Raw genomic sequence first — 12,493 nt, 5'->3', positions numbered from 1 at the left:
AATATCTCTAGTGTATGTTATTAACATCCATGGTTATAGAAGACTAATTCCACGGATACTCTCTGCAAATGATAAGTCCTCAATGACTCAATAAGATATGAAATATCTCTGCAGTAAATATTTCATAGATACTAGTTGTGTTTGCTAATGATGCTGCAGAAGCACATTCAGGTGCAATTTGAGGCAGAATTCATGCAAGAGAAAAAAATCCAGACTATCGATTTGGGAGAAGAGTCATTATCTTTGCAGCAATCTGGGAAAAATTAATGCTCCAAAGAGAGAACAAGATGGCAGAGATACACATTTGAACTCAAGTGGCCAATATTGATTCGCCGCCGCCGCTAAGCCAACCATTGTCTTTTTTTTCTTCTCTCTCTTTGCCCTTTCTCCCTTTTGCTCCAAGTGTTTGTCTCACCTCATCCTTGATTCCGTCTGAGCTCTTCCTCCAGCACAGGATGAGAATTCAGGAGAGGCCTGCTGTTTGCGTACTCTCCCTCTACACTGTTTCATGTGCTCAACAGAAAGGCAGTCCCTTTCAACACAGCAGCTTATCACATTGGCATGGTGGTCGAGGGGAACAGAGAAGTGTGTGGAGGGCAGAGAGGCAGATTGAGCGGCAGAGAGCGATGGACGAGGGGAAAGAAAACAAAGTGAAGTGTCCAGAGATCTCAGCAGACTCCAGCAAGAAATGTTGCCTCCCGTTTTTTTTTTTTTTTTCGGTCTTAAAATATATGTCCTGACAACACACAGAGATGCAGAATAACTCACAGGTTATTGTACCTGCACACACACAAAAAAAGAATAAACCTCATGGTTCACACCCCTCACAGGGCTCTCCAAGTGTCTTTGTGAATCAGTGCAGTAAACAAAACTGTTTTCATGCACTTCCCCGTAAGTGAATGTTGTTTCCTAATGCCTTCGCTCTCTTTCAAAGATGTTGAGTATACAAAAATAGAAACGCATTTTGAAGACACAAATAAAGGAAAGCTCATTTCCAGGAGAGTTGACAACCTTACAGTGCAGCCCTTCAGAAGAGCATCAGTGCTGAAACCTGAACTTGAAAGACCTCACCTGTTTGGTATGCTGTATGAACACTGAAGGATTTTATTTTCTGTTCTCTCTCTCTCTCTTCTCTCTCTCTCTCTCTCTCTCTCTCTCTCTCTGCCTGAAGACTACAGGTCACCCTGAGATCTACCTAGATATGTCCAGCAGCCTCTGGCGCTGTCCTCAACAAAAAGGGTTACACACAGAGCAAGCTGCTGGGACAGAATGTGCCAACTCTCTCTCCCCCCCCCCGAAGTGCACGAGGGCTCCACACAGAGCTCTGGGGATGTGTTGTAACCTTAGAATGTCAAATAGCCCTGCTGGAGGGAGTGTTGTCGGGGTTTAGTGTTGACCGCAAAGCTGATATCATAACAGAACATGTCAGGATCATTATCATGCAAAGATTGAGAGTATGTTTGTTTATAAGTTGATGGGGGAAGTCAGTCTAATACATGCGTTTCAGTATTCAGTCTATTTCAGCTTGTGTCCACCTCAACACAGTTGTCTCATCTTCATTATTCACCTGAGCACAGACACCCAAGACAGTTCTGTCTCCAGTGTTTAGCAGGTCATCACACACTGATTATACACTGAGTACACACCATTCAGATGGGAGAGAAGTTGCGAGAGTGAGAAATGACACTGTAGGTACCCCGACAGACACGTTTAATACTCGAGTTTAATTCTCATGACATTCTTATTATTTCATCGAAAACTTTGTGAGTATGTAGAGACCAGGGGGTCTTCTTGGGTCGGTAGAGTTACACATTAGACTCAAAATGACTCTTTATCGTCACACTGAACATAGATTGGAGATTGTTTACTGGTCGGTGCACCTGGTGAAGGAAGAAATATAAAGTCCTCCAGTCCAAACTTGTAGTTGAAGAACTGCAGTTTTGGAAACCTTCAAACATAAAAAAAGACACTGTGTTTTATAGAAGCATTTTTAAACCAGCTAAAAATCAACTATGATATGATCAAATACTGACAGTTGAAACAAGGCTGTACTTTTTCTCAGTTTTGCAAAGGCAAACTACTGAAAGTGAACAGCAGTGGGACTGTAAATTTTACTTTCTACTTTAGTTTGAATGCCATTTTTTGTCAACTCACTAAAACTGATGTTGTGATAAACTTAGCTTTGCTAAGGCTAGCTCTGACGCTAGTTTAACTCGCTGAATTGCAATCCCTGTTTTTTAATATTCTTAAATGCATTCTTTAAAGCAAATTGTAAATTTTTATTTGCCTAAACAATTGTCATCAATATAAGGTCACAGTTAAATACGTGCCAATTACTCTATCTATTTTTTTTTACATTTGCTCTTTGTGCAGAAAAGTTCCCCTGCATGAATGCTACCCTTTAAAAAAGTTTTACGAGTTTGACATGCATATGTATGGATGTATACAAATTGCACAACAGTAAAAAAAAAAAAAAAAGAAAGTTGAAAATGTACTCATGCAAACACCTAAGCAGTGCGGCATTAAAGCAACCTTCCCCTCAGCCTGAGTGAAAGCAGCTGGAATTGGTGCTGTCACATTAAGAGACTGATTGATGTGGTATTGCATTTCAAACCACATCACTTTCAAGCCTGTGTGTGATATCAGTCTCTTGCCTCCAGGCCTCCAATATAAGCTGGAGAGAGTAGGTCACCCACTGGCCTGTATCTGACAGGCAGGGTGTCTCTGTCGATACTATGACCTCTGTGGAGGCAGACAAGATTCACCTAGAGTCAGTGACCACAGTCTGTGCATCTCCATGTGGCTGAACCACAGTCACAGCGGGAAATCCTATGGGGAATGAGAAACATTGAGACATTGATGTGGACTCATGTCCTAGAACTATAGCTCTGAATAAGTGATAATAATTAGAGCTGCTGTGTGCATCTTAGGAGCCAATTAAAAAGTCCCAGCAGTGACATTGATCGTGTTTTCCTCTGTGGCCGGCTGAAACACAGCTGAAGTCATTCAAACAGACATCTTTCTTTGTTGCCCTTCTGCTCACTTTATCCCACTCCTACCCTTTTTTTTTCACCATGTTGACAGTGTTGGTGACAAACTGGCCATATTAAAAAGGGTGAAGACAAGAGTATATTGAGACAGCAAGCGAGTGTTTGTTTCTGTGAGTAAGAGAGATGGTAAGGGAAGGAGAATAGGAGATTCCCCTCAGAGCAGAGGGCTTGGCAGGGTCAGCAGTGTGTGTGAGGGAGATAATGTTCTCTGTTTATAGCTCCACGGTTTCACCTCTCGCTTGCACTTTTGTTGTACCGCTCTGTCTTTTTCTCAATACTTTGTTTCCCCATTGGCTGTATTAATATTTGAAGCACCATTATTTACTTCAGGCGTTCAGTCTGGATGAATTATCCTGTTGTGTTTCCATAGAGCTGGTAAGCTCAAGGCTAACCAAAGTGCAGCAGACATTTCTATACAAAAGGAAACAACTGAATGTTCTTTGTATTAACCTTTTACCTTGATTATTATCAAACTGTCATTATCTTCAATATAAAAAACACAAGGAAGATGATTTAAATGCGTCATGTAGTTTGTGTACTGATCTCTCTTTTTTCTCTTGTCTTTTACAGTTAGAACAGATCCAAAAGCACACATGGTACATGTAAGTACTTCTCTCTTTACTTTATTTTACCCTCTCCTCTCCTCTCCTCTCCTCTCCTCTCCTCTCCTCTCCTCTCCTCTCCTCTCCTCTCCTCTCCTCTCCTCCCCTCCCCTTACTTATTCCTCCCCCCCTTTGCTTATTCCACAGGGGATGTAGACCTGAGGGAAGCTACCTCATGATAAATGGTTTTGAGTTACAGCACTGTACACGAGTATATTCGCGCCAGCATGACACCCCTCTCTGGGATGTGTTTGTAAATTACTAGTGCATGAAAGAGGATGTGTAGCATACAGTCAGCTGGTCAGGGAGCAGAGGGCAGGAAACAAACAGGGAGGTGGTCGAGGATTGAACCCACCCAACCTCATTTTACCCATCGCTAAACTTTCGTTACAGAGCAGCATAATCGTTTGGGAAAACTACATCATGCCAGTTAATTTATAATAGTATTTTTGGATTATTTACGCTCATTTCTCTGTGGTGCAGCTTAAACCCTCTCTCTCATAATCAGATTATCACCACTTACAAGTTGGAGATGATTTACAACAAAAAAGGGATTTCAAGATTTTGTTGAAAGACTTTAAATCTTCTTTCACTGAGAGCAAAAGATGAATCATGGGAGGAGATTGTGACTCCCAGACGGGGCTGAGTTATGGTGCCTGTCTTGTGCAGAAATGTACATGCAAACAGACAGCGAGACTGATAAAAGAAACAAGAGGAGACATGAGAGAAGACTAATGCAGAACAAGTTTTGTCATTGAGGAAGTTGCCCCGGCCAAGTGTCTGTCTGAATGAGTGAACATATGAATAAATGAATGAGTATCTGTTTCTCAGAAGCTGCTCCTCAGAGGCAGGTGAGAATGAAATATATTCAGACGTTTATCCATTTTATACAAACTGCCTTTTTTTTTCATTAAGTTAAGGCATGTCAGTTTAGTCGGTATGATTCATGAACTCAACTCGACTGAACTGAGCAGAGCTGTGGTAGCGAAAAACCAAGCATCACTAATGATGGGCAGGAGGCACACACGCACTCCCAACTTTGTGTACACCAGGGTCAAACTAATGTGTTAACTCTAATACAAAACACCTATTGGTCTGTAAATATTATTATGTTTTGTATTTAAAATCCTTGTTTACTGGTTTTGGAGCCTGTAGTTTAGTTATTGCTAATTTTAAATCATTTAACCTTCAATAGCCTTTGAAGGCCGAAACATCAACATGTAAACTATCTATAGTTTAAACCACCAGGTTTCTTTTATTTGTTTACAGTAACAGGTAGAGGAAGGTTTTGTCTTTTTGGGGGTCCAGTTCACATGTTCACAGCTTAAAAAACAGTGGTGTTGATTTAGATATGTTCCTTTGGGGCTAAAACTTCACTGGGTTTACCAGAAGACAAAAAAACAACATGAATGGGAACAAGTGGAGGTGTTAGCTTGTATAAATGTTGGCACATTGGAAGAGACTGAGGATCAATTAGCGCTCCGAAACAGGCATTTACAATTTTACACAAATCCTCCAGAAAGGGGTGGCAGTGAAGATAATCCTCTGATTTTCTTAAAACCCCAAAGAATAATGTTGTACTTGTGTACTCCCAAGATACAGCAAAACAAAAGCCAGAAAGAAAAAAAAAAGGTGACATAGGAGAGTGTCTGGGAGGAAGTAGAGACTAATGAAGAAACTAAGTGTGGTAAACAAGCCAGGAGGAGAGAGAGACTGTAGATCTTACAAAACGACTCAGGATGAGTCAAAAAAAACTAAAGTTGGGGAAAATTCGTGACTATGAAAGTTTGAAAAAGAGACCAAGGGTTCCTAATGACGTGAACTTCTTGCCTCGAAACAAAGTTGAATTTGTAATATAATGCAGCACTGTACATCTCTTAACTTATAATGTGCAAACTGAGAACTCCTCTATAAGTTATTTAAAGGTGATAATTTCTTTGTAATGCATATTTAAAAAGAAAAAAAAAAAAAAGACAAGTGGGACCCAAAATGGCTGACAGTGTTCTCCTTTGCTTTCCCAGAGGGGGGAAGAATGAACCAGAGCCAGAACAGCCCGTGCCCAGGAAGGTGGCCATACGCAGCCTGCCCTCTGCAGACGACATCGACCCAGACGTACTGGACAGCATGCACTCACTGGGCTGCTTCAGGGACAAAAACAAACTACTGAAGGATCTGCTCTCAGATGAGTGAGTAAACTGAGGGGCAACGAGGAGGGAAAGAGGTGGTATTAAGAAGGGAAAAAAAGGAAAAAGAGCATATGGTGTAAGTAGGGAAAAACATTAGAGCCAGGCAAAAAAAAAAAAAAAAAGGTGAAAATGTGTGTGGGAGGGGGGCTTGGCCTTGGATTTTCTCCTGCTTTTATGAAATCCTGGGAGGCTGTCACTTTTGATGTCAGCAGCTATGGATCATTTAGCTGTTATCACACAGCGCTTACGCTGCTTGCCACTGGATACAATCCCGCAAAAACTGATCAGAGCTTGCTCTGGAACAAGCTCCTGGGGTCACACGGTTTTATTCTGCTACTCGTGGTTAAGTCTCGGTAACATATGGCTCCTGTTTTTTTTCCACTCGTGCTGTATTCTGCTAAATTCTTTTTTTTTTTTTCTGAATGTCAGCATTCAGATGTGCAGTTTTTTTTTTTAACACTTTTTCTACTGATCTTTTCCATCTCCTTTCCCTCTTTTTTACATTTGCCCAGCTCCTTTAATTTAACACTAAGCGAGCATTTCTCTATCACTTCCCCCTCTCCCACTCTCCTCATTTTGCTGCGATTCTCCTGGGAGTATCCCATAATAGTTCTGGACTGGAGGAAAAGCTGCTGTCTGTATCTCCCTTCCCCTGGTTCATTTTAGCTGAAGTTGCTGGTCCTTGTCTCTTTGCCTCCTACTGCTTTCCAATCTGTCTTTATTATATAGGGCCAATCCCCGGGTCTCATGCATAGAGAGTGCTGGTCCAGAGACACAGAAGATATCAGGCTTCCAGATTTACAGTGGAATAAAAAGGACAAACTCATAATTTTAATACTTTGCGTTAATTTTGTTACTTTTCGAAAACTTAGTAGAAGCCTGCGTATGGTGAGAGGTCATATCCTTAAGAGTATATGCAGATTATCATCAGACAGCTTAATGAGCCGTATAACTAAAGTTTGGTTTTAATGATGAAGCCTGTTGAGGAGCAGTTTCACAATGAGCCCAAAAAAGATTAAAGTACATTAATCATTGTGAGGGTTTTTGCATTTTAAATGGTTTTGAGTTTTTGCAGGCAAATGCTTGTGCCCACATGTACGTATATAAGTTTATTATTCTATACATATGTATGTGATTGAATTTGTATTAAACCCTTGGATCTCTATGCCAGACACTTACGTTTTTTTTTTTACGGTCTCATTCTCTGCAGCGACAACCAAGAAAAGATGATTTACTTCCTGTTACTCGACCGTAAGGAAAGGTACCCCAGTCAGGAGGACCAGAACCTTCCCCCACGCAATGAAGTCGGTGAGGCTCACACTGATAAGTACGGTAGGGTATACAGAGCCTCATCAAAGAAAACAATATCTGAGATTTTGGGAGTTGTAATATTAGGAGAACAAAAATGTAATAGTTGGAGAAGAAAGGATGATTTTTACAAGAACTAAGTAATGTCTAGAGAAAAAGTCGTAGTTTTAGTCTATGGTCAGCTAGTATGTGATTTTGAACAGGGATATCAGAAGACCATCCTGCCATGTGGGTGAATGAGGAGCCTGGAACATCTGGTGGAGTTAGAAATAACTGAATACTTCATGCACATAGGCACTACATTGTGCACATCAGGAATCTTACAAGACAAAAGCTAGAAACGGATGCTGTTCCACAGAAGGGTAGTTTTATTAGCAACACCTGATATTACATTGCATCAATTTCAACTTGATTCTGTCTTGAAATTGAACATTTTCTTTTCTTCAACAAGCCTCTAATTCAGGTGCTTAAATGAAAAAGAAATCTGCTACATTATGGCAAATAGAATATCTGAAGAATAAAACTAAGAGACCACTAAGTGACGAAGGTCTTTTTTCAAACCCTTCTGTGGTGTTTTCTTCCCTTAGCAGAAACTGGATGAGCTCAAGTAGTGGTGGATTGCACTCCAATAGAAAAGGCTACTGTTTATTGAATAAAGTAGCAGAAATAAAATAGTGTCAATAGGCCAAAACAACAACAACCTGCCAGCCGTGGTGGTTAAGATATTAGCTCATCAGAAAAGGGTATTCTCCGATCCTTACACAACAACTTGGCACAGATTTCCACCTACAGAAATCTGAGCAGGATCAGAGACGCTTTACTTAGACTTCTGCTCGAGTTATTTTCTGACAAGAGCAATGTAATAGGAAGAATTCTATGAGAAAAATGTGTGAGAGCGATAGCGACATTTTGATGAATAGACTCCCTCTTCAGTGAATGTGATACAGTCAATACAGTGGCCATTAGTTCAAGGTCTGAGAGAGGAAACCATTACTTATTCACCATTGGATACAATGTCAATGCGATAAGCAGGCACTTAACATTGTTCAAACACTCACACATGGGCACACAATGCATAATGCTGCTCAATGTGTAGAACTATAGGAATTTTTAAGCAGAGAGATGTCAGGTCAGGTACATTGGGTAGATTTTAAAGTCAAATAATCTCACGCAGATCCTCCAAGGAAGCGGGTGGACTCCCCCATGTTGAACCGTCACGGCAAGAGGAGACCAGAGAGGAAGTCCATGGAGGTCCTCAGTGTGACGGACGGAGGCTCGCCAGTACCAGCTAGGAGGGCAATCGACATGACACAGCATGGACAAAGGTATGCATGGGGGAGGAAAGAAAAAGTTGGGGAAAATAGATAACACTGTCATTGGAACAAAATAGAGAAAAGAGGATCTTACAACCCGGAGTAGGTCTGACAGCGAGTTCGATTGTCATGCAAAGAGGCTACACTGTAAGCAAAAACAGAGACTGATGCTCTGCTCGCTTTGTCTTCTGTCTTACTGTAGTAAATCAGTGTACAGTAAAAGCCTGGATATTCCAGACGCCGGTACAAAACGCAGCAAAGAAGAAAGGTATTCTTTTGCCACTCTCTCCTCACCCTCTCACCCCCTCTTGCTTTGTCTCTCGCTAGGAGACGTCCATAGAAGGAGAAAGATGCAGCTGTGCTTTATTTTGAAGGGACACTTTGTTTAAATGTAAAGGACATATACAGCATAAAGCAACAGAAATGAGCCATCATCTGTCAAAACTAGGGATGCACCGAATGAGACAATGAGGTCAATGGATGTTAAAAAGATGATAGTTGATTCTGATACCCATGTTTTTTTAATTAAAAAACCTGCACGCCATACTTCTTGTTTGAGTCTGTGACAAACAGTGTTAATGTGGAGGATTTGTCATGTGACCATTTGTATTTAACACACCTGTGTGACGCTGGATGTATATTATGAAGCTACAGGCAAAATGAATTGTTCACTCACACAAGTTACAGAAAGTCATTTTCAGTCAGCCACAGATTATTGATTTATTTGTCATTCTATGTTTCTGCAACCGAGCTGCACCTGAAAAAGAAGGTCGGCTGTGAACAGGGCACCCTGTCGGACTTTAATATTACCATTTAATTGAATGCATAAATAGTGGACAAAACCAAAACTGAATACATTCAAAAGTTAAATTGGATGATCATTCAACCTTTGTGCTTTTAGTTATGTTTTTTTTTTTTTTTTTAGGCAAAGCTTTTAAATTTAATTAAAAAAAAAAAAAAGAAAGACCACTTATTTGTATTTCAGAGCCTAAATAAATCCACAAGCCCCCCTTTTTCCGGCGTTAGCTCAATTATCTCGGCTCTTTATACCCTGATTGCATTGATAATCAGTTCTCCCAAACTGTGTCCCACTTTCTACAGATGCACTTCTCTATTTCTCAATTTTTCAAAAATGTTCAAGTCAAGCCAGAACAACACCCCCACAAGGCACACTGGTTTTAAATCTATTTCCTCATCTTATTTCAACAACCAATATATCATCACACGTTCCCGCTCACAGGCACTGACATTTGTGACAGTGGGGAAGATTGAATCTGAGGGGGGTGACGACCTGATCTGCCTAATGATCGGCACATTGCTGGAGTGCTGGAAAAAGCTTTCAGAGATGTGAAACATAAATGCTGTTGGAGGAAGCACATATATTCTATAGATCAAAAGAATATATAGCTATAAAGTTGACTATTCACTTAAATGTCAGATGCATTTATAAACCCTCACTGTAGAGATTTACCATCAACAAAATATCAGGACTATATTTCCCTCTTGATTTCACTGGAGGAAGCCACTTGAGAAGTTGAAATCCGTTTCGAGAGCTCCCACCTCCAAACACTTCTGCTTAATTTTCTCCTTCCTCTGGTGCCTCTGAATTTATTTCACTTTTCAAATTCATCTTTCCTCTGTTTCATCGCCTCCTTCATCCCCTCAGGTGATCCACGTCTTATTCCTTCTTTATTTAAAGGGTGCGTCAGTTTAGAAGCCGTCTCCTTCAGCCCCTTCCTTCTGACTCATCTCTTTTAGTCAAGCGCAGAATCCCAAAATAGGCCAGTTTGCAATGACTTTATCGAGCATTAATAATGCTTTTACAAACAGCAGAGTCAACGGCAGTTCATAAATCATACACAGCTGAATGGTCTTTGTTGTAAAGGGCAATGAAATAAGTGCTCTAAACCTTTTTTTGATACAGGGCTTTTGTGTTAATGCATATACATCTCAATAAAAAGATACATCTACATATGAAATAGGTTTGTGTCTGCATCCTACATATGTCACTAGCTGCATTCATTAAAAAAAGAGCTCTGCTGCATCTTCCTTCCATGCTATTTTCTGTGAGTGTGTCTCTTCTTTACCCCTCCACCCAAATGTCTCTGTCTCTGCCATCTTATATCTCCTCGTTCTGTCTTCTCTCTTTCTCCCGGGTCCCTCGTGCGCAGCTGACCTTCAGTCCCAAACGCCCCCCCTCTGTTTATATGGAATTGCTATGCTAATGTGGAAATGCTGCTAGTTTTTCTCTCTCTGGCTTCCTATCAGATGTGGTGGTTTGGAGGTGGGGTGGGGAGGGGAGTCCAATATACGGCAACCCCCTCCCCTTCCAAATCAAATCAGATCTCCGTCTTGCTAGATGGCTCTCTTTCCCCCGCTGCAAAATCACAGTTCTGCAGCAGTGGATTGATAAAGGTGGTGGGGGGGGACCAAATCTGTATGAATGTGTGTTTATTTTAAAAACTTTCCTAGCTTTTTATCGAATGCTTGTGTGTGCTGTGTTTGATCAAAGTGTGCTTGTTTGTTTGTGTCTTTAGAAGATGATGCCGGGGAAGCTGCACACATGGCAGAATGACGTCCAAAGATTTGACGGACTTTCTCTGAACCTAACCTTATCTTTCCCCGACAGCAAACTTTTGTCGACAGTAGCAACATTTTGTAGAACTTCAGATCAGAGGGTGTCAGACAGAGCACTGACTTTGAAACATGTGTTTTGACAGGATACTTTTTCTACCAGCCCAAATGGGGAAAGATAGGCGAAGGGGGTTTTATCTGAAATAACGCAACAAAAAAATGCCTGAATCCTCGACACATACCAAGCATTCGACTTCTCGTGTCTCATGCAGGAAGTCGCAATCTAATCAACTGCCCAGGCTGTATTTTCACACATGTGAAGTGTGATTTGACTGCATCTGTGAAGTATGATTAAATAGATTTGTGATAAATGCTTTAGTATAGCCATGTTGCAGAGGAATCCACATGGGGCCGTTTTCATGTGCATGCTCATTTCTTTCTTCATACATCCCAAAGTATCTTAAAAAGACATTTAAAGCTGAACTCAAAGCACGAAAAATCCCACTGATTTAATTTTAAATCTTAACAACATGCCAGGAGAAATGAAGGGAGGTTAATGATATGTAAATGAAATATGGAAAACTACTGCAGTGTGAAGAAGAGAATATCAATTGATTTTTTTTTTTCTTCACTGATCTGCTCTAGTTCCTTTATGCAGTTTGAATGTGTTGGGTTAGCAGGAGCCATCTTAATAAGTCGGGCTCTCATGCTAATTATTGACTCTAATTTATTTAAGAGGCTGAAATGAGCACAAATAAAGCACCTTTAACACCGATCTCCACAGCACAAACTGCAGGGGTCTAACTACATTGAGGAACTTGCAGCGCTGAGCTGTGAATATTAATGCACCGAGTCCTCGGGGAGTTGTCAGGGTGCGGGAAAGGAAATGAATTTAAAGAGTGTGTTGATTTTTATGAATATCTATTCATTGGACGAGAACTCCATTGGCTGGACGAAGTCAATTTAAAGGAGGGGTAGCAGAGTGAGAGAAAGGAACTTTCTCCATTTTCTCCTAAATTGCACCAGCAGAGCAGCAGCATTGTGTTTTTGGCTGAGGCTGTGTTATTCGCTCACAGTTTGACTTCTGGCACCATCCATTTCATTTTGCTTCACTTTCTTTTTATTTCAGGCCATGCCCTCATCACACAACCTCTTGTACTTGTTCCGTTCCCCACAGCCAAACATTAGACCCCCACGGGTGCTTTGGATGGGTCTCAGCCTCCTCTGGTGGTCACACACTGAGGACACGGGCTCTGTTCCAGAATAGGCTTGTAGGAAATGTTAGCTGGAGGACTAATGGATAATAGACAGATGAAAAAGAGTGGCCACACGCATACTATACCCCGCACACACGGGTAGGTACAGCCAGTTCAGCCATGTTGGACCACAAGTTTAAAATACTTAAACAATACAGTTTTTTTAAAGTTTATATAATTTAGTTTTCTGGGTGGATATTTGAG

The 12,493-nt window shown here is 40.9% G+C and overlaps 1 protein-coding gene across 3 annotated transcripts in view; it reads left to right on the top strand.

Annotated features, from left to right (window-relative positions):
• brsk2a (BR serine/threonine kinase 2a) overlaps positions 1-12,493 on the top strand; it is a 163,527-nt gene that overhangs the window by 136,004 nt on the left and 15,030 nt on the right. For 2 of the 3 annotated variants that reach the window (XM_079347006.1, XM_079347008.1), the window contains exons 9-12: positions 3,621-3,652; positions 5,674-5,838; positions 7,049-7,170; positions 8,321-8,471. In XM_079347006.1, coding sequence (XP_079203132.1) covers positions 3,621-3,652; positions 5,674-5,838; positions 7,049-7,170; positions 8,321-8,471 — 470 coding nt within the window. The remainder of the gene's footprint in view (positions 1-3,620; positions 3,653-5,673; positions 5,839-7,048; positions 7,171-8,320; positions 8,472-12,493) is intronic. The other variant, XM_079347007.1, reaches the window with a different exon arrangement.

The sequence above is a fragment of the Symphodus melops genome (assembly GCF_947650265.1).
Source record: "Symphodus melops genome assembly, chromosome: 6".
In the NCBI taxonomy this organism is placed as follows: domain Eukaryota; kingdom Metazoa; phylum Chordata; class Actinopteri; order Labriformes; family Labridae; genus Symphodus; species Symphodus melops.
This window is presented reverse-complemented; position numbering and strand designations above follow the sequence as displayed.